A 24,528-nucleotide genomic window follows, 5' to 3' on the forward strand; every position below is an offset into this window, starting at 1 on the left:
AAATATTGAATACCAACATTTTTTTGTACCTGATGCTTTCTCCCAAGGGCGGTGGTATTATGATATAAAATTCGTTACTATGTACTACTTAGTTAATAATTTGAATATGTTTATGTTCGCACAGGGTGCGGACCGGCCACCTAGTGTAATATATAAAACTCCGAAAATGGTTAAATTTTTTAATATTTAGACCCAAAAAATTCAGAACTGTGACCTAGCGAAAAATAATAGAATACCGAGGAGGATGTTCGTGTGTATCTGAAACGAGTATGTGGGCTTTACTTGGCATTAATGTAGTGGGCCGAAAATTGAGAAGTCCAGTAAATAAGTTATTTATTTTTCTTGTTGAACAAGCTCGCCGTGCCTTCCTTGTATAGAGCAGAGGAAGTTGTAAGCGAAATCAAGGAATCGAGAACCCAGAAGAAGAGTGAGAGGAAAGTTTCTTCAGGTAGTTTACTTGTTAATCGAATCCGTTAATTTTCCTTTTGTTCTTGTTCCTCAGTATCTTTGAAATCTGATTCATTAGTTCCGTCCCCATGGATCAGTTTTCTTCAGAAGTGACTAAAATCTGGATAATTCGTTAATATTAGTTTCTCTGTTGATTTTGATTTATCTTGGCATCACTAGTTCAATACCTGTGTGTTAATGAATGAGCCTGAGAAAGTGAAGAGTTTTATGAATTTTTCGTTTAATCAGTGTTCAGGGATTCACTTGTGGCTTTTTTGTGTGATGCTAAGATAGTGTAGAACAATGACTTAGGCGCGCTTAGAATGAATAAAGATGAAGACTTTCATTGTCATAATTTGTTGGGCGTTTTTATGTTTTCTCCAATGCAGCTGTTTCCAACATGTCTCGGAGGTATGACAGTCGCACCACCATCTTCTCACCGGAAGGTCGTCTCTACCAAGTTGAGTACGCTATGGAAGCCATTGGCAACGCTGGCTCCGCTATTGGAATCTTGGCCAAAGACGGAGTTGTCTTGATCGGTGAAAAGAAAGTCACCTCTAAGCTTCTTCAGACCTCCACATCCGCTGAGAAAATGTACAAGATCGATGACCACGTGGCCTGTGCTGTCGCTGGCATCATGTCTGACGCCAACATTCTGATCAACACCGCTCGAGTCCAAGCTCAGCGTTACACCTTCATGTACCAAGAGCCTATGCCGGTTGAGCAGCTGGTTCAGTCTCTATGTGATACCAAGCAAGGGTACACACAGTTTGGTGGTCTTCGTCCCTTTGGGGTTTCTTTTCTTTTTGCAGGATGGGACAAGAACCATGGGTTTCAACCTAAGCAGCCCCGGGACCGGGACGGGGACCGAAAACTGGGACGGGAGCGGGGACGGGAAACATCAAACTTTAAATTTGTAAATACGGGTACGGCATAGAAACGGCGACCATATTATAAGAAAATATAAAAATATCCATAAGTCAAAATGTTAAAATCTGAAACATAAGTTTTAACAGCATCAAACACACTTAATCAAAATACTAGACATCAACAGAAACAATAACACACATGATAAAAATACTAGACATCAACAGAAACAGCAGCAAACACAATTGATCAAAATAATAAACAGCAACAGAATAAGCTAAAAAACAAAATATGATACATATAAAATGACAGTCGCATCTTTGTATACAAAACACAGAAACATTGTATATGGATTATTTTCGTAAGATAAGATTACAAGAAGAAGGTAAAGAAAATGCTTACGCGTTTTGCTTGTGATATAAACAACAAAGAGACAAGAAGGTAAGGAAAGTGCATCTGGGTTCTGTTGCTGATATATCACAGAGAGAGATATGGTCGAGACTTGAGTTTCAAAGAGAAAGAAGATGGAAGTGCAAGAGACTAAAGTGAGAGTGAAAGAATCGAAGAGACAGAGACACTATTATTTTTTTTAATTACAACTTTTGATCTTTTCAAAATTGATAGAATAAACACATTAAAGGTTAAAAACATATATGGTTTAATTTTTTACACTTCTTATAACACAAAAAATCAGATGGATACGTCTATTTTCTGCGGAAACGTTTCCGGAACGTCTCCTTCTCTGACCAAGCCCGTACCCGATGAGTCTTGACGTCCCGGGTTCACCTCACACATATTGGGGACGTTTCCTAGGCGTACCCGAGACGTCCCCGTCCCCCCTACGAACCCGATACGTGAGACGGCACCAACTTGGAGTACCCGTGCAACCTAGGTTTCAACTCTATATGAGTGACCCTAGTGGGAACTACGGTGGATGGAAAGCTGCAGCCGTTGGTGCTAATAATCAAGCTGCTCAGTCTATTCTTAAGCAAGACTATAAGGATGATGCGTCGAGGGAAGATGTGGTTGAGCTGGCTCTCAAGGTTTTGAGCAAGACCATGGACAGCACGAGCTTGACATCTGAAAAGCTCGAGCTTGCTGAGGTGTTTCTGACTCCATCAGGGAGTGTTCAGTACCATGTTCACTCGCCTGAGTCTCTCACTAAGCTTTTGGTTAAGCATGGTGTGACCCAACCAGCTGCAGAAGCTTCCTAAGCTTGAAACCACTAGACTTGTACGGTAATCGACATTCTGTCACAGAATTTCTGTGTTTGTGCTTTACCATTTGCTTTGTTTTCTTTTGGACTTGAAGATACTGTCTCAAAATCAATTACTACTCTGGTTATGTCATGATGGTTGACGTTAGGGGTTGGTTCAGTTATATGCAGTTGGGTTATATGTATCGAATCTGGAGCACTTTTATTTTTGAAACGGTTTTGTCTCTTTTCTCCACAAATGAATTTCACATCAAAATGATAAATGCAATGTATTATTTTTCTCTACTTTATTCTGCGACATTTTTGGGAAATTGCCACAAATACCACATTCATAGTACCACTTTTTATGTTTACACTAACCACTTTTACCCTCACTTTTAATGAAAGATAAAATATAATTATACTCTTAGGGTTAACTAATCTAGACTTAGGGTTTAGAGTTGAGGGGTGGGGTATGGTTTTTGGAATGTGAAATTTATGATTCTAATAAATATATAAATACTTAAAAAATATATAAAAATGTTTAAAAAATAGTTTCAAACATAATTTTCTTTTTTCAAAAAGAAATTTGAAAAAAAAATAAAAAAAAAATTTGAAAAAAGAAATTCAAAAAAAAAATTTTATAAAAAAATTTGAATTTGAAAAAGTATAATTCGAAAACATAAAAAAAAATTTATTTTTTTTATTTTTTTTTATTTTTTTTTATTTTTTTTTTTATTTTTATTTTATTTTTTATTTAAATAATAATTTATTATATATATAAATAACAAGGATATAAGAGTCTTTTGCCACTTAATGAAGAAGGTATTTTTGAAAATGTCTCACTAGTGGTGGTAAAAATGAAAAGTGGTACCATGAAAGTGGTAAACATGTAATTTCCCCGACATTTTTTGTGTTAACATTTTATATTGTGATATAATATTGAGAAAATTACCTAGAATAACCTATGTTTTATAACAAATGACTACACTAACCTGTCAAATTCATTATTGCTCTTGTTGAATTTTTGCATTCGAACTCTCGCGTTGAAAGTTATTGCTTATACTTAGGAAAATTAAAATGAATTTAAATTATTTTTATTAAATAAATGATTTAAATTAATAGTAAAAAATTATCCAAATTTTAAATCTATATTTTAAAATAAAAAAATAATTCATATATATATTGTTGTTATATGAAAATATCATGTTAATAAAAAAATTAAAAACTAAAACACTGAAAACACATAACTAAATATTAATCAAGTAAAATTTTAAATTTATATAATTAAAACGAGAATATTGAATACCTTTTAAGATTTATTTATTAATAATGAATATAATATGCAAAGAAATTTTCAAAGAATTTAAATGTAAGAATTTCAAATGAAAACATAAATAATAATTTGTTAAAAAGAAAACATAAATATTAATTTATAATTATAGTTTTTTAATAGTAATGAATGTCTTAATAAAGATTATCCCCTATATATTAATTGAGACATTTAAAAAATTATAACATATATTTTGTAATAATTACAAAGATACCTAATGATGCGTCAATTAATTAGGTTCATAGTTAAAATATTCATCAAGAGGTTTCGTAGTTAAAATACAAAGATCTGAAAAAGCTACAAACTCGTAAAGACTTCATACTTCAGTCTTCGTATGAGCTCTTAATAGTTGATACATAGGCACATAGCCACATACAATCAAATCTCTTTTGTTATGTCCTTCTGAATTGCTTATACACAGAGCCGGGCCTGCGATCCAAGGATCCTATCCAAAATAAAAAAAAAATTAATTTTTTAAGATATTTTTTTAAATTTTGTTTTTGAATTTTTTTTAAAGATAAAACATTTTTTGTTTACTTAAAAGAACATTTTTAGTCTATTATAAAAAAATTTGTATAATTATAATTTTTAAAATCTGTTTATTTTTTATCATTTTTTCTATTTTACATTAAACATTTATATATTTATTGTATACAAAAAATATTTTTTTTTTTTAAAAGGGGTCCCACAAAAGTGGGGGCCCCATTCAAATGTTTCGCATAAATGGGGTCAAGCCTGTTGAGATAAGCTTGAAAGAAAAGGAAACTTGAGTTAGAAGTTATCCACCTAATCCTACCGAGTTATGGAATATAGGAATACTAGTATGTTTAGGAGTTATCTAGATATACTTCCTATTAGGATTAGGAATTATAAATCTCTATATAAGAAGATGCAAGTATGTTGCATAGCTTAAGAGTTTAGAGATTGAGCTTAAGTTTTGAGTTATTTTCTTGAGCATTAATAAAGTGAGTTATACTTTATACGATCTTTGATCTCTAGATTTGGTATCAGAGCAAAAGCTAAAGAGATGAGTGGAGAGATAGTTGCAACGACAGCGAAGGAGAAGGAAGGAGGAAGCTCTACGACTCTCAAATGTCCAATGCTTGGTGCATCAAACTATACGGTGTGGGCAATTAGGATGAAAATCGCTCTCAAAGTTCATAAAGCGTGGGAGGCTATTGAAGAAGAAACAACTGATGGAGAAAAGAATGATCTAGCGATAGCATTACTATTCCAGTCCATACCGGAAGCTTTAATCTTACAAGTTGGAGAACTTGATACAGCTAAAAAAAGTATGGGATGCAATCTAAGCCAGGCATGTTGGAGCTGAGAGAGTCAAAGAAGCTCGTTTACAAACTCTAATGTGTGAATTCGATCGTTTGAAAATGAAAGAAACAGAATCTATTGATGATTTTGGAGGAAAACTTTCTGAGATAGCATCAAAATCAGCAGCCCTAGGTGTCAGCTTAGAAGAACCAAAATTGGTGAAGAAATTCTTGAGTAGTTTACCTCGGAGAAAGTACATTCACATCGTTGCGTCTTTAGAACAAGTTTTAGACTTAAATAAAACTAGTTTTGAGGACATCATAGGACGCCTAAAGGCGTATGAAGAACGTATTGCCGAAGAAGAGGAGCCACAAGAGGATCAAACTAAGCTAATGTATGCAACATCAGACTCCCAATCTACACAATCAAACCGTGATTACAGAAATCAGCGAGGTCGAGGACGCGGGGGACGCTCGTACTATAGGGGTCGTGGCAGAGGACGGTACAATGGAACTACAGACACGGCAAGAGTGACCTGTTACAGGTGTGATAAGAAGGGTCATTACGCCAGTGACTGTCCGGACCGTATCCTCAAGCTACAAGAAGCATACGAGAATGAAAATACCGACACACAGGATGCGGACGAGCTAATGATGCATGAAGTAGTTTACCTAAACGAGAAGAATTGCATTCCAGATAAGTATGAGACAAATAAAGACACTGGAGACATCTGGTACTTAGACAACGGAGCTAGTAATCACATGACGGGAGATAAAAGGTATTTTTCAAGCATGGATGAAACTATATCAGGAAAAGTAAGGTTTGGTGATGATTCCCGGATTGACATTAAAGGTAAAGGGACCATATCTTTCACAGACATGAATGGTGAAGCAAGAAAGATGATGGATGTGTACTTTATACCTGACTTGAGAAGCAATATCATCAGCCTTGGCCAAGCAACTGAATCTGGCTGTGATATAAGATTGAAAGGCGATGACTTGACCATGCATGATCAAAACGGCAAGCTCTTAGTCAAAGCAAACAGATCGAAGAACAGACTTTACAAAGTACGAATGGGAATCAGAGATACTTCACAGCTCTTCTTAAGCGAGATAAGCGAATCAAATAGGTGGCATTCACGACTTGGACATGTTAATACGATGACCATGAAGACGATGATACAAAAGGGCCTCGTTAGTGGGATTCCAAACATTAATGTGGAGAAAGAACTGTGTCCATCATGCTTACTTGGAAAACAAGCAAGACAAACCTTCCCTCAAGCAACGACATACAGAGCAACAAAACCACTCGAGCTTATCCATGGAGACCTGTGCGGACCAATAACGCCAAGTACACAAGCCGGGAACCGTTATATTTTTGTTGTCATCGATGACCACTCAAGATATATGTGGACAATCTTGCTTAAAGAGAAAAGTGAAGCATTCCCAAAATTCAAACGGCTCAGAGAGTTAGTAGAACGAGAAACTGGAGTGAAGATAGGAACATTCAGAACTGACCGAGGTGGAGAGTTCGTCTCTCACGAGTTTAACTCATACTGTGACATTGCAGGGATCAAAAGACATCTTACCGCTCCATATACTCCACAACAAAACGGAGTGGTGGAGAGAAGAAACAGAACATTAATGGAGATGGCAAGAAGTCTACTGAAGCACATGCACATGCCGAACTACCTATGGGGTGAAGCAATCCGACATGCAACGTACCTCATCAACCGGATAGCAACACGATCACTACAAAATCAAACTCCGTATGAAGTCTTACGGGGAAAAGTTCCAAACATAAGTCATCTTAGGGTATTTGGATGCATTGGTTATGCTAAAGTAGACAAGATACATCTGAAGAAGCTTGATGATAGGACGCGAGTGCTGGTTCATCTGGGAACGGAACCAGGATCTAAAGCCTATAGACTATTGAATGCTGAGACAAAAAGAATAGTAGTGAGTAGAGACGTCGTGTTTGATGAAACAAAAGGCCTCAACTGGAAGAAACTTAATGCTGAAACCGAAAGCTATAATGATTTTGTGATCACATCTGGTGAGTTTGGAAACCATGGCATTACAGAAGGAGAGGCAAGTGGTGATCACGACAAACTAGGGGCAAACATATCAGCAAATGAGGAAACTAAAGTAGAGGAAGATGGCGAGGATATTGAGCAAGAAACCTCGGAGCCAAATACATCAGAATCAATAGACGTGGAGGAGCAAGAAAACAGAGCATTAAGAAGAAGCGAGAGACAAACTTCACAACCCAAGTACCTTGAGGATTATGTCTTGTTAGCCGAAGAAGAAGGAGAGATACATTTGATGTGCTTGAACAACGAGCCAAGAAACTTCGCAGAAGCAAGAGAACTTAAGGAGTGGACTGATGCGTGCAAAGATGAAATACAGTCCATCGAGAAAAATGAAGTATGGAATCTCGTCGAGCTACCGGTTGGTGCAAAATCGATTGGTCTCAGATGGATCTTCAAGATCAAACGCAATTCAGATGGCTCCATTAACAAGTACAAAGCACGTCTAGTAGCAAAAGGGTACGTACAGCAACATGGGATTGACTTCGATGAAGTCTTTGCTCCTGTGGCACGGCTTGAAACTATTAGACTGCTTATCAGCATTGCAGCCACAAACGGATGGGAAGTGCACCACCTTGATGTCAAAACAGCATTCTTGCACGGAGAATTGAAAGAGACAGTCTATGTTACACAGCCAGAGGGCTTTGAGGTAAAAGGGAGTGAGAAGAAAGTTTATAAACTCAACAAAGCTCTGTACGGCTTGAGACAAGCGCCAAGAGCTTGGAATAACAAGTTAAACCGCATACTTCTTCAGTTTGGCTTTGAGAAGTGTTCTAAGGAACACTCGGTGTATAGAAAGACCGTGGAGCACATCATACTTGTGATAGCTGTGTATGTCGACGATCTATTCGTTAGTGGAGCAAGTGAAAAGATCATAAGAGATTTTAAGAGAGAGATGGCATCAAAATTTGATATGAGTGATCTTGGAAGACTAAGTTATTATTTAGGTATCGAAGTTCATCAGAAAGAGGGTTGCATTAGCTTAAATCAGAAGAGATATGCACTTAAAATCTTAGAAGAGAGTGGGATGAAACATTGCAACATGACGCATACACCAATGGAGATTGGTCTGAAATTGTCAAAATCAATTGAAGAAAAGGATGTTGATGCAACGAGATACAGAAGCATCATTGGCTGCTTAAGGTATCTCATACATACTCGACCTGACCTCTCGTACACGGTAGGAGTTCTGAGCCGATATATGACTAGTCCGAAAGTATCTCATGAAGCGGCAATGAAGCATTGTCTCAGGTATCTACAAGGAACTACATCACTTGGTCTTATATTCGAACGATCCACTCCTGGAGTTCCAAAACTTATTGGATACAGTGATAGTAGTCATAACGTCGACATAGACGATGGAAGAAGCACTGCAGGTCACATTTTCTATCTTGGAAAAAGCTTGATCACATGGAGCTCAAGCAAACAGGATACAGTTGCTCTCTCTTCTTGTGAAGCGGAATTTATGGCCGGAACAGAGGCTGCAAAGCAGGCTATATGGCTACAAGAGCTACTGAGTGAAGTTACCAAGCAGCCCGTCGAGAAAGTGTTGATTAGAATCGACAATCAGTCTGCAATTGCTCTTACCAAGAATTCGGTATTTCATGGTAGAAGCAAACACATACACCGGCGATATCACTTTATAAGAGAGTGCATTGAAAAGGGACAAGTGGACGTGGAACATGTTTCAGGAGAGATGCAAAAGGCTGATATACTAACCAAGGCACTTGGAAGGATCAAGTTCAAGGAAATGAGGGATCTCATTGGAATGCAAGATATATCAAAAGAGGGTTTCAAGCTTAAGGAGGAGATTGTTGAGATAAGCTTGAAAGAAAAGGAAACTTGAGTTAGAAGTTATCCACCTAATCCTACCGAGTTATGGAATATAGGAATACTAGTATGTTTAGGAGTTATCTAGATATACTACCTATTAGGATTAGGAATTATAAATCTCTATATAAGAAGATGCAAGTGTGTTGCATAGCTTAAGAGTTTAGAGATTGAGCTTAAGTTTTGAGTTATTTTCTTGAGCATTAATAAAGTGAGTTATACTTTATACGATCTTTGATCTCTAGAAAGCCCGGCTCTGCTTATACATACCCTTTCTTACTCTTTTTCTTCAGTTAATGAAGCACTATACTTCCAGTAGCAGAAAGCACAGTTTGAGCCGCAACGCAAACAATCAAATGCTAGACTCAAGATACAGAGAAGAGGTAAAAGGTAAATATGACTCATCAAAACCGGTGGTTAAGCTGAATGGACAAAAAGAATAACTTGAGGAGAACACGCAATGTAAAAGATGAATCAACAAAACACGAGTGTGTTGCAGAGACGAAAACACAGCTTGCGTTGCAATTCAAACAGTCAAAGTCTAAGATTCAATATTTTGAGAAGAGACAAAGGGTCAAAGATGATGACGCAGAAAAACTTAAGCTGCAGGGAAAGAAAACCTAAATTGAGTTGCAACTGGAGCAATCAAAATCTATGATCCAAGTCTTAGGAAATTAACCCAAGGTAATATGTATCGGATAATCAAACCTGGTGGACAGTGACATGTACATAAGCATCTTTTGAGTCGTAATACGAGAATTCAAAAGCTAAGATCGATAGTTTTGGAGAAATCACAAAAGGTAATAAATGAAACAAAAAATGAGGTGGAGGTGCAAAGACAGATGATCGCTTCCCTCCTAACCCAACTCAAGAAATCACACTTAAAATCATTATATTTATATATAAAATACAAAGAAAAAATTACATGTTTACCACTTTTATAGTACTACTTTTCATTTTTACCATCACTAAGAAGACATTTTCAAAAATACATTCTTTTCATTTTTAATATTTGATTAATTTTATAATCTCTACACAATTAGTACAGAGGAGTAAACACTATTATTTATTTTTTAATTAAGATCAAACTGAACATTTTATATACTTATTAAAATTTATAATATAATTTCACAAAAAAAATTCTTTTTACTAATTTCTTTAAGAATAATTTTTAACTAGTGCTTAGCAAACTTTTAATATAATTACATATTAATAATTATTTCTTGTTTGATCATCCATCCTACGGGTGGGCTAAACCCTAGTAAATTATTAAAAATGTGGAAATGGGAAAAGTGAGAGTATAAAAAATATAGTTAGACTACAATGAATAAGGTATATATATTTGTGAGAATATGAATAAGGTATATTAAAGGAAAACCTTTGAGAAAAAATTGGGTTATAAACTTATAATTTTTATAATTTTATGATTACATATATTCGTGTAGATGACTGGTAACTAAAAACAATAACAAATCATATGTTTATACATACAGAAAAATCATGAATATCACTTATTATAGGAAGATAATATTTTGAATATATTCAAGGTCTACGTAAATATTAACAAAAAAAACATGTGTTATAATTTGCGAAGATAAATCACTACTATTAAAACAAAAACATTTTTATCTACTTACAAATACTCTAGGCTAAACCATTTCATTTATTTAGTTTTTATTATTTTGCATATACCAAACTTACTTATTAAAAATATACACACAATCTTATATTGTTAAAATATTTTCAAAATAATAAATCAAAATATATTATTCAGTATATTTTCGAATATTGCATTTAACAATATCTTTTAATCTCTTTTTATAAAAAAGTATAGATATTTATTTTTTTTAATATATATTTTAAATAATGAAAATTAGTAATTATTTTAAAATTTTATTACAAATGAATATTAATTCATTTTTTTACAAAAATAAGAAATAACATTTCTACAATATTTATATATACATAATTCATATTTATAATCAAATTATTACAGCAAATAATATATGTATGTATAATAACTTAATCTATTAACTAACTGTTTTACAAATTATAAATTAAAAGAATTACATATACATAATAACATATAGGGATTCATACCGTTTACAACATACTTCATTTTATTAATGCAAAATATTCAAATAGGATATTTAAAATAATAAATAATTTTATATTTTAATATAATATCTAAATTAGAACATTAAAATATATTTTAATTTGATAAATACAATACTAAATTTAGTTGACATTAATATTATTTGATTATATGGTATATTGAATTATATATATTATAAATTACAATTGTAGTTTCTTGCCGCTTATTTCATAGAAATGTAAACATTTCTTAAGTATGAAATGGGTTAAACATCATATAATAAATTTATATTATAATAAATATTTAATAAATATAACAATAAAATAATTTCTAAAAAATAGAACAAATAAAAAGTAAATTTATATTGTAAGAACGGATCATGTTAGGATATAACATATCGTTTTTGGTTCTAATTTGTATCACATCCTAAACCCCATAAAGTAACCATATATTGTTCAGCTTTGGATTATATTAGTTCGGTTCGGGTATATCTGAAGTTAAATCCAAAATTAAAAAAAAAAACATAAGAAGTAAATACTTATTTATATAGAATTGGATATTTAAGATATTTATTTAAAATTTAAATACTTAATTTTAGATACCATTTCAAAATAAATGTAGAATTAAATATTTGAAGTACATATTTATATTTTAAATATTTATACTTGTGATTAATTAGTACATTTGAATCGGTTTCCTCTCGTTTTTTTTTATTTTTTGGATTACCCATTCGGGTTTGGGTATAACATGCCGGGATCTGATATGTTTTGTGTACAACATTCATTCTGATATTTTTTTACATTTCAGACAAGGTACAGATAAAGTTTTTTTTAGTTTGAGTTCGATTCAGACTCTAGATAATAGATTTTGTGCTCAAACACTACCTTAGAAAAAGACAATGCGATTATATAAAATTTTCATCAGAAAATTATTTTGCGCTTAAAAAAATTTAATTACAAAGATTAAAATACTGAATCCTATTTTCCTTACAAGTAAGTAATCCCGTATTGCCTTTTTAGTTACCAAAATTTCAGATTTACCATTTCGGTAACTTTTTTTCCGTCATCAATTTTATATCAAATTAATTACGGTGAAAAAGCAAACATAATTAATTCCAGTAAAATAAATAAATACACATAAAAAGTAGTATTAACACGACGGACGCCTTCTTCTTTCAGAAAAAAAAACACAACGGAGAGAGAGAACACAACGATACAGAAGAGAAGCGAAGGTCACAGAGAGAGACGGACACACGCGGCGGCGTAGATTTCCCGGCGAAACGGGAACAAAGAGATTGGGATTCAGCGAGAGCGTTCTAGGGTTTCCTTCTCGATTTCGCTTTCTTTGACCTCGATCTATTCTCTAAATCTTCATTCTTCTTCATTCATCGTCCCTCCCACCTCCATTCTAGGGTTTCTTGATCCGTCTCGCTACGTTTCCTTACCCTCCCGGTAAACTTCAATTCGCCGTCTCGCGTATCTTCGTCTCCTCTAATTTCATCAATCGACCCTGTAGGGTTTTGAGATTCTCGCTCGTCCCCCTTGGTCTACATTCAGTTTTGTTGCTGATTGTTTTTGTGTGTTTGCAGGTTGTTGAGTGCGACGAACTTTGGGCGGTGGATTCTGAAGCATGAGTATTGATATCCCCGGGGAAGGGGAGGCTTAAGGAAGCTTTGGGTAGAGGAAGAATTGTTGAAGGTTTCCATGAGCGATGGGGGTGTAGCATGCATGCCTCTACTGAATATCATGGAGAAGCTTCCAGCTGTGGAGAAGACGCTTTGTGGAGGCAACAATGATACCAAGCTTGCTGCTAATTCTGAGAATGGCCACGCATCAATCTCAGCTAATGATGATAAGCTTCCAGACTCTCAGCCAGCTCAGCCACCTAAGAAGAAGAAGAAGAAAATTGTTAAGAAGGTAATTCGTAAAGTTATGGTGAGAAAGCAGAAGCAGCCGAAACAGCAGGCAGTGCAACTCCCTGGAGAATCACAGGCTCAGACGAAAGAGCACGATAAGAAGAGTGAACCTCTGCATGAGAATACTTGTAATGGACAACTCGAAAACGGTGGAGATTCTGGGTTTAAAGATGAAGTGGAAGAGGGTGAGTTAGGTACAATGAGTTCTCATGGGGTTTTGGAGAACGGTGAAATTTCGCCGGTGAAGTCATTGCAGAGGAGTGAGATCGAAAAGGGCGAGATTTCTGGGGAGGGTTGGAAGAAAGACGAGACTGCAAATGCGGAGTTCAGTTACATGCATTATGATAAAGGGTACGCAGAGAGAAGGGATTTATCCTCAGATAAGTACAGGAAAGGGGAAGAGAGAGACTTCAGGTCATGGAGAGATCCCGGTGATGAAATTGAGAAGGGGGAGTTCATCCCAGACAGATGGCATAAAATGGATACAGTAAGGGATGATCATAGTTACAACCGGTCTCGTAGGAATGGATCAGACAGAGAGAAAACGTGGAGATACGAGTATGATTATGAACATGAACGTACCCCGCCTGGTGGAAGGTTCGTGAATGAGGATTTCTATCGCCGGAGAGAATTCAGAAGTGGGAATGACAGGACTACGAGGATCAGTTCTAAAATTGTAATAGAGGATAATTTACACAAGAACGAATACAACGATCCCAATGGTCTTGGGAAAGAGTATTCTTCTACCGTGAACAAGCTGAAGCGACATGGAGCTGAACCGGATAGCTTTGAGCGCAAACACTCTTATGATGATTATGGGGATTATGGGAGCTCCAAGTGTAGAAAAATTTCTGATGATTATTCCCGTTCGCTTCACTCAGACCACTATTCACGTCACTCTGCTGAGAGACCCTACAAAGATTCATATTCATCAAAAACTTCATCTCTGGAAAAGTATTCTAGAAAGCACCAAGACTCATCTTTCCCTGCTAGGGCTTTTTCGGACAGACATGGACACAGTCCTGCACGATCTGACCTTTCTCCACATGATCGGTCTAGGTACCATGAACACAGGGATAGAAGTCCACTCCATCGGGAGAGGTCACCATATGCCCGGGAGAGGTCGCCATACATCTTTGAGAAGTCTTCACATGCTCGTAAAAGGTCTCCCCATGACCGCAGCCATCACCATGATTATAGAAGAAGTCCAAGTTACTCTGAGTGGTCCAGTGATCGTAGGGATGGCACTTCTAACTATAGGGAAGATCCCCAGAGCGATCGTAACAGACGTAATGGCCACAGAGAAATAAGCAGGAAAAGTGGAGTTAGGGAGAAGGGGGATTCTCAGGCTGGTACGGAGCTCGAGCATAAGTACAGACATAGGGATTCTAATGGGAAAGAGTCGGCTTCATCAAGCAAAGAATTGCAAGGTCAAAACATTTTGTACAACAATGATCCGGTGGTTGAAAAAAGTTCTATTTGTGATTCATCCAAGATTCCAAGTCCGTGTGCAAAGGGAAACGAGTCTGTGCAAGTCTCTGAAGCTCCTACTGAGGAGTTGCCATCAATGGAGGTAGATATGGACATTTGTGATACGCCACCGCATGAGCCTGCAAAGGGAAAAGAGTCTGTGGCGGCTGATTCATCTTTGGGGAAGTGGTTTTATCTTGATTACTATGGCATGGAAAATGGGCCTGCAAAGTTATCCGAGCTTAAAGCTCTTATGGAGCAAGGCATTCTTTTCTCTGACCATATGATTAAACATTCAGATAACAATAGGTGGGTCACTATTGAAAATGCAACATCTCCTACGGTCAACTTAAATTTTCCATCGGTCGTGTCAGATGCAGTGACACGGCTCGTCAATCCTCCTGAAGCGCCTGGTAATTTATTAGAAGACATTGTAGATGCTGCCGAAGCAGTTCCTATGGACCAAGAAGCTGGATATTCCTTGCCTGAATCAGTGTCTATACCAGATACTAAGGAAATTTTAGTAGAACATCATGAAGATTTTCAGTTTGATAAAAGGATCGCTAGTCTCGTGGAGGGTTGTACTATCACCCCTGGAAGGGAACTTGAAACACTTGGAGGTACTGTAATGAATGTATTATATTATTTTTTTCCGGCCACAGATTTTATGCTTTTCAGCCAAAAAGCGAGCATATATCTAGAGCATTTTTCTTTGTAAATTTAGTTTATTGTATCCTGGAGCTTCTCCGCCATACCTAAGATAGGCGTATTTGTACCATTTTGCAGAAGCTATGCAGATTGAAGTTGAGCGTGAAGAGACTAGAAAATTTGTGAGTCCTGAAGGTATGTTTCGTTGGCACCACTTACACTTTTTCTGTAGCATGATATGCTTTTTTTTTTATTTGCTTCTGTTCTTTTCTGGCAGTTTATATTCCTAACTTTACCTACATCACCTACTGTCTATAAGAAAACACAACGATACGAGTGTTTATATCTACTTATGTTAGATATGTTATATCTACATTAGTTCGTTTGTACTATTTGGAAGTGTTGTATGTTTTTAAAGATGTAGTAGCCGCCTACTGCCACCATAAGATGGTTTGTACTTGAACATGGAGATCCATTTAGACATCAAGTTTGAATAATCGTAGCTTATTGTTTAGCTGCATGTTTTACATGACACTATTTAGAAGTTCTACTCTGGTATTTGCAGATATCACCTGGTGCTACTATCAAGTGGTAGATCAGTTGCTAGGGGATGAGGCGTCGGGGTCTTCAGAGCCCAAGACAAGGGATGTCGAAGAGTTGACGTCAGAAAATGTTGATGGATCTGAGAGAGATGAAATAGGAAGCTGGTTATCAGGTCGTTGGTCTTGCAAAGGAGGGGACTGGATAAGACGCGATGAAGCTTCGCAAGATATATATTACAAAAAGAAGTTGGTTCTGAATGATGGTTTCCCATTATGCCTGATGCAGAAGTCAGGTCATGAGGATCCTCGAAGGCATCAGAAGGATGATTTGTATTATTCTCGAAGCAGCTCCAGGCTGGAACTTCCCCTGTGGGCTTTTTCTGGTGTAGATGAGAGAAATCAGGCGAGGGGAGTCAAGGCTAATGTGCTCTCTGTAGTTAGGCTTAACTCATTGGTCGTAAATGATCAAGTTCCATCGATTCCTGATCCCCATGTCAAAGTTCGTGGTAGGGAAAAGTGCTCTTCAAGGCATGCTCGTCCTTCCCCTGCATCTAGTGATTCCAAGTGGGAATCAGTCGAAACGATTTCTCAATCAACATCTTGCGGCAGTCAAGATTTGCAGGGGTGTTGGAAAACCGGCGCATCTGCTAATACCCCTACAGATCGTCTGTATACAGTCGAGGATTTGCAATTGCATTTGGGTGATTGGTTCTATATAGATGGGGCTGGGCAAGAACAAGGACCTCTGCCATTTTCAGCGCTCCAGATATTGGTTGATAAAGGTTTAATAAAGAGCCATAGTAGTGTCTTCAGGAAATCTGATAAAATTTGGGTACCTGTTACTTCTATCACAAAAACTCTTGAAACAAGTGCCAAACTCCAGGGAAAAAAACCAGCCCTGCCTTCAGATTGTCAAAGCCTTGTTGTCTCAGAGTCGCAGGATTTCAAGCATTCTGAAATGGACACTAGTCTAAGCTCTTTCCATAGTATGCACCCTCAGTTCCTTGGGTATTTCCGTGGGAAACTCCATCAATTGGTTATGAAAACATTCAAGAGTCGGGAATTTTCTGCTGCCATAAACGATGTTTTAGACACTTGGATCAATGGGAAACAGTCAAAGAAAGAGACTGACAAGTACATGTACCACTCTTCAGGTATGCACGACTGCCAGTATTTTAAGGCCATTCCATCCCCTCTTATTAGCTCATGTTTTTCTTTGAAGTTATTATCGGTTATTTCCTTTTCTTCATCCCTTCTGTTATAACAGTGTTCAATTTCTGCTCTCATATGTTTTGAACATTAACTCTCTTCTACCTTTTGTTTTTTTTTGGTTCATAAACCTCAGAATTTGATTTATCCTATCCAAAAAGAGCTCGATTGATGGCTGGTGAAAGTGGGGACCATTCTGAAGTGGATGATGTGTTTCAGAAGGATGAGTTGGCATTTGAGGATTTATGTGGGGACGCTACCTTCCATGTAGAAGGAAGTGGATCTTCTCGCACCGCGGGGATTTACTGGGATCTGTTAGATGGTCATGCGTTAGCACGGGTGTTTCATTTGTTGAGATATGATGTAAAATCACTTGCATTTGCGTCCATGACTTGTAGACATTGGAAAGCCACTGTTAATTCATACAAGGATATTTCAAGACAAGTTGACTTATCTTCTTTGGGTCCCAACTGCACAGATTCTAGGCTTTGGAGTATCATGGTGAGCACTCTATGCTTTCCGTTTACTGTATTTGAGCAATTTAGTACTTTCACTGATCTGACATGACATTCTCTTGCAGAACACTTACAACACGCAGAAGATAGACTCTGTCATTCTGGTTGGTTGTACAAACGTGACTTCCAGCATGCTTGAGGAAGTTCTTCGTTTATTTCCCCATATATCTTCTGTAAACATCACAGGCTGCTCCCAGTTTGGAGATTTGACATTGAACTATAAAAAAGTAAGTTGGCTCAAATTCCAGCATCCTCGATCAGGTGAATTGCGTTCCAGGTTAAGGAGTTTGAAACAGGCTACAGATGTTGCTAAGTCTAAGGGCTTAGGAGGTGATACAGATGATTTTGGTAACCTTAAGGATTACTTTGATCGAGTGGAAAAGCGAGACTCAGCTAATCAGTTATTCCGAAAGAGCTTATACAAACGTTCAAAATTGTATGATGCAAGGAAATCATCGGCAATTCTATCCAGGGATGCTCGTATCAGGCGATGGGCGGTTAAAAAGTCAGAACATGGGTATAAGCGAGTAGAGGAATTCCTTGCTTCAAGCCTTAGGGGCATCATGAAGCAAAATACTTTTGACTTCTTTACTTTAAAGGTGCTTTCTGGTTTTCATGTATGCTCAATATTATGTCTGCTCTCATTTCTTTACCATCAGTTTAAATTAATCCTAATGTATTTTGGGTTACCAGGTCGCTCAAATAGAGGAAAAAATGAAAAACGGTTACTACGTTAGTCATGGTTTGAAATCTGTCAAGGAGGATATCAGTCGGATGTGCAGGGAAGCAATTAAGTAAGGCTTCTTTCTTCTTTGTCTGGGTGACTTCTTTAGTTCGTTGATTGTTCCAATGATACTTCGATCTTTTCTTGCAAATTATAGATACGCAACTTCTTCGCTACTGATCTTCTGCTTGCCAAACAATATGTAGATTGACTGCTGATATCCTTTCTTGATTATGGGTTATCATTTCTCAAGTCAATAACCGTTTTCTTCCCATGTGCTCGGTTTTGGCATCAGTTTGTTGGGCTGTAGGATTTCGTATTTCAGACTTCTTATTCCTAGGCTCCTAGTTCTCAAGTAGGATTTAGTCTGTTGTAAAAGAGGTAGGAGTTGTTTTTTATTTACTTTCTTTACTTGTGGCTTGTAACTTTCTTCTGATTTTATCTTATGTATCCAGAGGGCGGAATCGGGGAGGCTCCAAAGACATGAACCGAATCATCGTACCATTTATTCAACTTGCCACACGTTTAGAAGAGGTCTCTATGGTTACGTCTTCATACAGAAGAGATGAATTAATGAAGTCATGGCAAGATGGCTCAGGATTCTCATCAGCCTCTAAGTACAACAAGAAGTTGAGTAAATCAGTAACTGAAAAGAAGTTCATGAGCAGGACTAGTGACACATTGGGTGTAAATGGTGCGTTGGACTACGGAGAATATGCATCTGACCGAGAAATCAGAAGGCGTTTGTCTAAACTGAATCGTAAATCATTTGGTTCGGGAAGTGAAACATCTTCTGAGCTATCTGAGAATGACAGTTATAGCTCAGCTTCAGCTTCAGAAAGTGAATCGGACATCCGTTCAGAAGGTCGATCACAGGACTCACGTGTCGAGAAATACTTCACATCAGATGAGTCCTTTGATTCTGTGATCGAAGAGCGAGAATGGGGTGCACGTATGACCAAAGCTGGTCTTGTGCCACCAGTCACTAGGAAATATGAAGTGATTGAAAAGTACACAATTGTCGCTGACGAGGAGGAGGTACAACGAAAGATGCGGGTTTCTTTGCCAGAAGACTATGCTGAGAAGCTTAAGGCACAAAAAAATGGTACTGAAGAGTTAGATATGGAACTTCCTGAAGTCAAGGAGTATAAACCAAGAAAGCTTCTTGGCAACGAGGTTTTAGAGCAAGAGGTGTATGGAATCGATCCCTACACTCATAACCTCTTACTTGATTCAATGCCAGAATTGGACTGGTCACTGCAGGATAAACATTCGTTTATAGAAGATGTAGTCTTACGTACCCTGAACAGGCAAGCTAGGTTGTTCACTGGATCTGGTAACACCCCCATGGTATTCCCTTTAAGGCCTGTGATTGAAGAGCTCAAAGAGAATGCTCGTGAAGAGTGTGATATACAAACAATGAGGATGTGTCAAGGCATCTTAAAGGCTATAGAAAGTCGTTCTGATGATAATTATGTGTCTTATCGGAAGGTATCGCTCTGTCATTCTTTCATAGGGAAATCATCAATTTATTTAGGACTACCTTTGTTAATCTGCTACTTTTTTTTTGTCCAAGTAGGGCCTCGGTGTGGTGTGCAACAAACAAAGTGGTTTTGTAGTAGAAGATTTTGTTGTTGAATTTCTTGGAGAGGTGGGTCTTCAGCTTTGCAGTTTTATGTTTGTCAGTTACTCACGTGCACCATTTCTGAAATTCACTGGGCATGCTGTGGAACATTCTCTGAAAGGGAGCTCTGAACGTATGTTTTGGATATTGTAGGTTTATCCTGTTTGGAAGTGGTTTGAGAAGCAAGATGGAATTCGTTCCTTGCAGGAAAACAAAACTGATCCTGCACCAGAGTTTTACAATATATATCTTGAGAGACCAAAGGTATGAATAAAAGATGATGCTTCGGCTTGTATTTATTATTTTAGACCATTTTCTTACTTTGTATTTTGCACGGCAGGGTGATGCTGATGGATATGATTTAGTTGTTGTTGATGCCATGCACAAGGCTAATTATGCTAGTCGAATTTGTCACTCTTGCCGACCGAACTGTGAAGCTAAGTAAGTTAAATTCTCCCCGTCTGCACTCATCCATTTCTGCCAGAATTTTGGATTCTGAGAGCAGAACCAAGTGACCGTTATTATAATTAGTGTCATACATGATGCATGCATAAACTAGCCTGCTTAAGCATACTCAGATCAATACACATATATCAATTGTTTATTTAGAAAATTAGTCTGGATACACTTAACAACATTTGCTTATGGTTGTATCTGCTCTGCTCATACGCATTTGGCAAGTCTCGTTCTTTTACCGATGCATAGCATACATGCATTTCGAAAATTGGGAGTGGAACTCCAGATGCTTGAGTCGCTTGACTGTCTTCCTATCTAATAATAAGTTATAGATGGTTCACTCACCCCCCCTCCTTTGTCATCTGGTGCTTCTAGGGTTACTGCGGTGGATGGACACTACCAGATTGGCATATATTCAGTACGTCCTATTGAGTATGGCGAAGAGATAACTTTTGATTATAATTCTGTAACTGAGGTCTGTTCTTCCCTCTTTTCATGTCCAGTTCCTACTGTAGGAAAGTATTAATTCGTTGGGTAAATCTTTATGTTCCACTCCACTGTCTAAAGAATGATACTTATGCCTGCAACAGAGTAAGGAAGAATATGAGGCGTCTGTTTGCTTGTGTGGTAGCCAAGTTTGCCGGGGCAGCTACTTGAATCTCACTGGTGAAGGTGCATTTCAGAAGGTAATTGTGCTATTAACATATATATGGTATCAAAGATACGTGATAATGATATTGGTTCTGTGTGCTTGGTTTAAAAGGGCTATAGATTTTTTCTGTGTGCTTGGCTTAGAGGTTTGGTGTGTGCTTGTTCACTAACGACTAATTAGTTTCTTTGTACCGAAGTTTATCTTCTTTTGTCCTAATTGTTGATTTAGTTTTGCGAACCATATTTGTAACAGGTATTAAAGGAATGGCATGGTCTGCTGGATCGACACAAACTGATGCTAGAAGCTTGTATACTAAATTCAGTTTCAGAAGAAGATTATCTTGAGTTGGGAAGAGCTGGACTGGGAAGTTGTTTGCTTGGTGGGCTGCCAGATTGGGTGATTGCGTATACTGCTCGTCTGGTTAGTCTTGAATCAGTTTATGTTAGTTTATCGCAAAACTATTGATGGGATTACAACTTCTGACAGAAAGTTTCTTGTGCATAAAGGTGCGATTCATCAATTTCGAGAGAACTAAGCTTCCAGAGGAAATTCTTAAGCATAATATGGAAGAAAAGAGAAAATATTTCTCAGACGTACACCTTGATGTTGAGAAAAGTGATGCTGAGGTTCAGGTCAGATTATCATTCTTTTAATCTTTTTGCAGGTTCTTTCAATAGGTCATGTCTTTTGTGATATGAATAGTAAAAGGGGTTTGATTTTTCTCCAACTTTTATAGCTTGTTATATCTGTAACTTTGATGGTACAGGCTGAGGGTGTCTACAATCAGAGGCTTCAGAATTTGGCTGTCACACTTGACAAGGTGACTGCAATCTTTTCTTCCTTACCTTTCACATTTTTTGTGCAAGTGTTTGTAAAAACGTTATCCCCAAACGAAGGTAGTCTCTGAAAAATGTTATGCACAGGTAAGATATGTTATGAGACGTGTGTTTGGGGATCCAAAGAACGCTCCTCCCCCGCTCGAGAGGCTTACTCCTGAAGAAACAGTCTCTCTTTTATGGAACGGGGATGGTTCCTTAGTTGAAGAGCTGCTTCAGTGCCTGTCACCTCACGTGGAGGAAGGCATTGTTGATGAACTTAGATACAAAATTCGCGCCCATGATCCATCTGGATCTGCAGATGTCCTTGAGGAGCTTCAGAGATCATTACTTTGGTTAGTGCATCAATCATCTATATTATTAAAGTTGAAGTACACATTGAGATTGTTTGGCAATATGGATAGTAGTTAAAAAAATAGTACTGTTTGGAAACATGGATAGCAGTAAGTTAGGAAAAAAAATAATGGGCTTAATGCTACTAAAAAAAATTGAAAGTCCATTACATTATATTAAAAAGTAATGGGTCTATGTTACTTGATATATATATTCAAATCAAAATAATAATTTAAAATTAATTAATATCAAAAATTCATTCATATATATATATATATATATTCAAAATTTGATTTTACTAACATATTTTCCAATAACTATTATAAAAATGTGTTCAATATATATAAGAAAAATACAATACAAGGCCCAATTTCAAACACCAACTTAAATTATGGTTTTTATATTTCACATTAAATTTTAAAATATAATATATGTGATTATTTATATGATTGTACGTATAAAATATTATTAATTATAAGAAAACTTATTTGATGGTTCGTAGAAAATACGATTAATTATATGATAACACATATTTTGTAACCTATGATGACAGATATAGGATATATATATATATATATAATAGTGATTAGGGGTGGGCGTTCGGGTTCGTTTTCGGGTCTTTTTGGGATTTTGTGTTCAGTTCAGATCTTTGAAGATTTGGTTCGGATTTGGATAGTAAATTTAAATAGGTTTGGTTTAAATATTTGGATAGAGAATTAATAATTATTTAAGTATTTTTGGAGTTTTGAGTATATTTTAACTATTTAAAATATTTACGTTTGATTATTTGTATATATTTTCAAGTATTTAAGCGAACTTAAAAGTATCATATATATTCTGGATGTTCTTAAAAATTATTAATATATATATAAGTATATAAATCTATTTTGGATACCCAAAATGCTTCGGTTCGGATCGGATTAGATTTCAGTTCTTCAAATACCAAAATTTTAAATAATTCAGATATTTAATCAATTCCGGTTCGAATTTAGTACTACTTATTCGGATTGGGATGGGTTCAATTCTTCGAATTCGAGTTTTTTGCCCAACCTTAAATAGTGACATAAAAATCAAATAACATCATATTTTTTTAAAAATAAATACACCCGCACGGGCGTGCGGGTCAAAATCTAGTATTTACTTATACTTGAAACACTGTACTTTTAGGAAACAGATTATACTTATATTAAAAAAAAATTCTGTTCTCTATGAAGGTTGAGAGATGAGATTCGAGATCTACCTTGTACATACAAGTGTCGGAATGATGCTGCAGCTGATTTAATACACATATATGCCTATACGAAGTGCTTTTTTAAAGTTCGGGTAAGCTGTTCCGTATAATCTCTTAAGTGAAAAAAGAAGGCAAAATCTTGTTGAACTTTTTATCTGACAGATGGGTCTTGGATATGTGGCAGGAATATAAGTCCTTTGTCTCTTCTCCTGTACACATAAGCCCTTTAGATTTGGGAGCCAAGTATGCGGAGAAACTAGGTGACAGTATGAAGGAGTACCGGAAAACTTATGGCGAGAACTATTGTCTCGGGCAGCTAATTTACTGGTATGAACAGACGAATACTGATCCAGATGTTACATTGGTGAAAGCAACCAGAGGGTGCTTGTCTTTGCCCGACGTTGCTTCCTTCTACGCAAAGGCCCAGAAACCATCTAAGCATCGTGTTTATGGACCAAAGACGGTGAAAACCATGGTTTCACAGATGGTAAAAGTCCTTGCTTTGACCCCACTTCCGAAGTACATTTTCAGGTGTCTTCACTTTGTCGTTGTTATTTTTTCTCATTTATTTCTTACTATCTGTGTGTACACAGTTAAAGCAACCTCAAAAACCATGGGCAAAGGATAAAATATGGATGTTCAAAAGCAACCCGGGAGTATTTGGAAGCCCGATGTTCGATGCTGTCCTCAACGACTCGTCACTAGATAGAGAACTGTTGCAGTGGCTAAGAAGCAGACGGCATGTCTTTCAAGCGACATGGGATAGTTAGGTACAACACCTTTTTATTATTTCAGAAGGTTCCCTTTTTGGGAAAGCGAGCAGCCCAAGGGTGGGGGGGGAGGCAACACACAGTTACTAGAAATAGTCTCTTATCGATATGACCGAAGCAAAAGCAGTGCCATTGGCAGCGAATAGCCTCAATCAAGCAGCGCTTTCCCCTCGATTTTTATTGTATAGCTTTCGCCACATATAATATAATATAAGATTTTGGAAATTGATAATATAACTTTTGGGTTAGGAACCATTGTTAGATGTTAGGCTGTCACACAATTTTCCAGAGAAGAGAATCATTCGACTTAGCTTTGTATCTCTTCTTCTTATTTTGTTACCTTGGTAATAATAGATCTCATGTTCTTTTGTTCCTAGATCTATATATTATAAAGGTTGGCACCCAGATGATATTAAAGGAATATACATTATACAACTATAAAATAGATGCATATAAGTATATTGTATAATATTGTTACAGT

At 36.7% G+C, this 24,528-nt stretch overlaps 2 protein-coding genes across 3 annotated transcripts; both read left to right on the plus strand.

The window, feature by feature from the left end:
• The first annotated feature begins 220 nt into the window (after nucleotides 1-220).
• LOC103868357 (proteasome subunit alpha type-4-A) lies at nucleotides 221-2,812 on the plus strand. The gene is made up of 3 exons (XM_009146468.3): nucleotides 221-448; nucleotides 837-1,278; nucleotides 2,207-2,812. Exons 2-3 carry the CDS (start codon nucleotides 848-850, stop codon nucleotides 2,526-2,528), a joined length of 753 nt encoding a protein of 250 aa, XP_009144716.1. The 5' UTR covers nucleotides 221-448; nucleotides 837-847; the 3' UTR covers nucleotides 2,529-2,812.
• A 9,324-nt stretch (nucleotides 2,813-12,136) lies between these two features.
• LOC103868359 (histone-lysine N-methyltransferase ATXR3) lies at nucleotides 12,137-24,417 on the plus strand. 2 transcript variants are annotated; one of them, XM_009146470.3, is made up of 20 exons: nucleotides 12,137-12,633; nucleotides 12,711-15,127; nucleotides 15,294-15,350; nucleotides 15,721-16,851; nucleotides 17,043-17,407; nucleotides 17,487-18,020; nucleotides 18,115-18,215; nucleotides 18,601-19,636; nucleotides 19,725-19,796; nucleotides 19,923-20,033; nucleotides 20,110-20,210; nucleotides 20,601-20,700; nucleotides 20,816-20,911; nucleotides 21,130-21,297; nucleotides 21,384-21,509; nucleotides 21,644-21,697; nucleotides 21,801-22,048; nucleotides 23,261-23,369; nucleotides 23,462-23,764; nucleotides 23,871-24,417. In XM_009146470.3, the coding sequence occupies exons 2-20, from the start codon at nucleotides 12,826-12,828 to the stop codon at nucleotides 24,045-24,047; spliced, it is 7,191 nt and encodes a 2,396-aa protein (XP_009144718.1). In that variant the 5' UTR covers nucleotides 12,137-12,633; nucleotides 12,711-12,825; the 3' UTR covers nucleotides 24,048-24,417. The 2 variants fall into 2 exon arrangements, with proteins under 2 accessions (XP_009144718.1, XP_009144717.1); XM_009146469.3 differs by having other exon boundaries at nucleotides 12,139-12,573.
• Nucleotides 24,418-24,528: the final 111 nt, after the last annotated feature.

Source organism: Brassica rapa, chromosome A05 (genome assembly GCF_000309985.2).
Source record: "Brassica rapa cultivar Chiifu-401-42 chromosome A05, CAAS_Brap_v3.01, whole genome shotgun sequence".
In the NCBI taxonomy this organism is placed as follows: domain Eukaryota; kingdom Viridiplantae; phylum Streptophyta; class Magnoliopsida; order Brassicales; family Brassicaceae; genus Brassica; species Brassica rapa.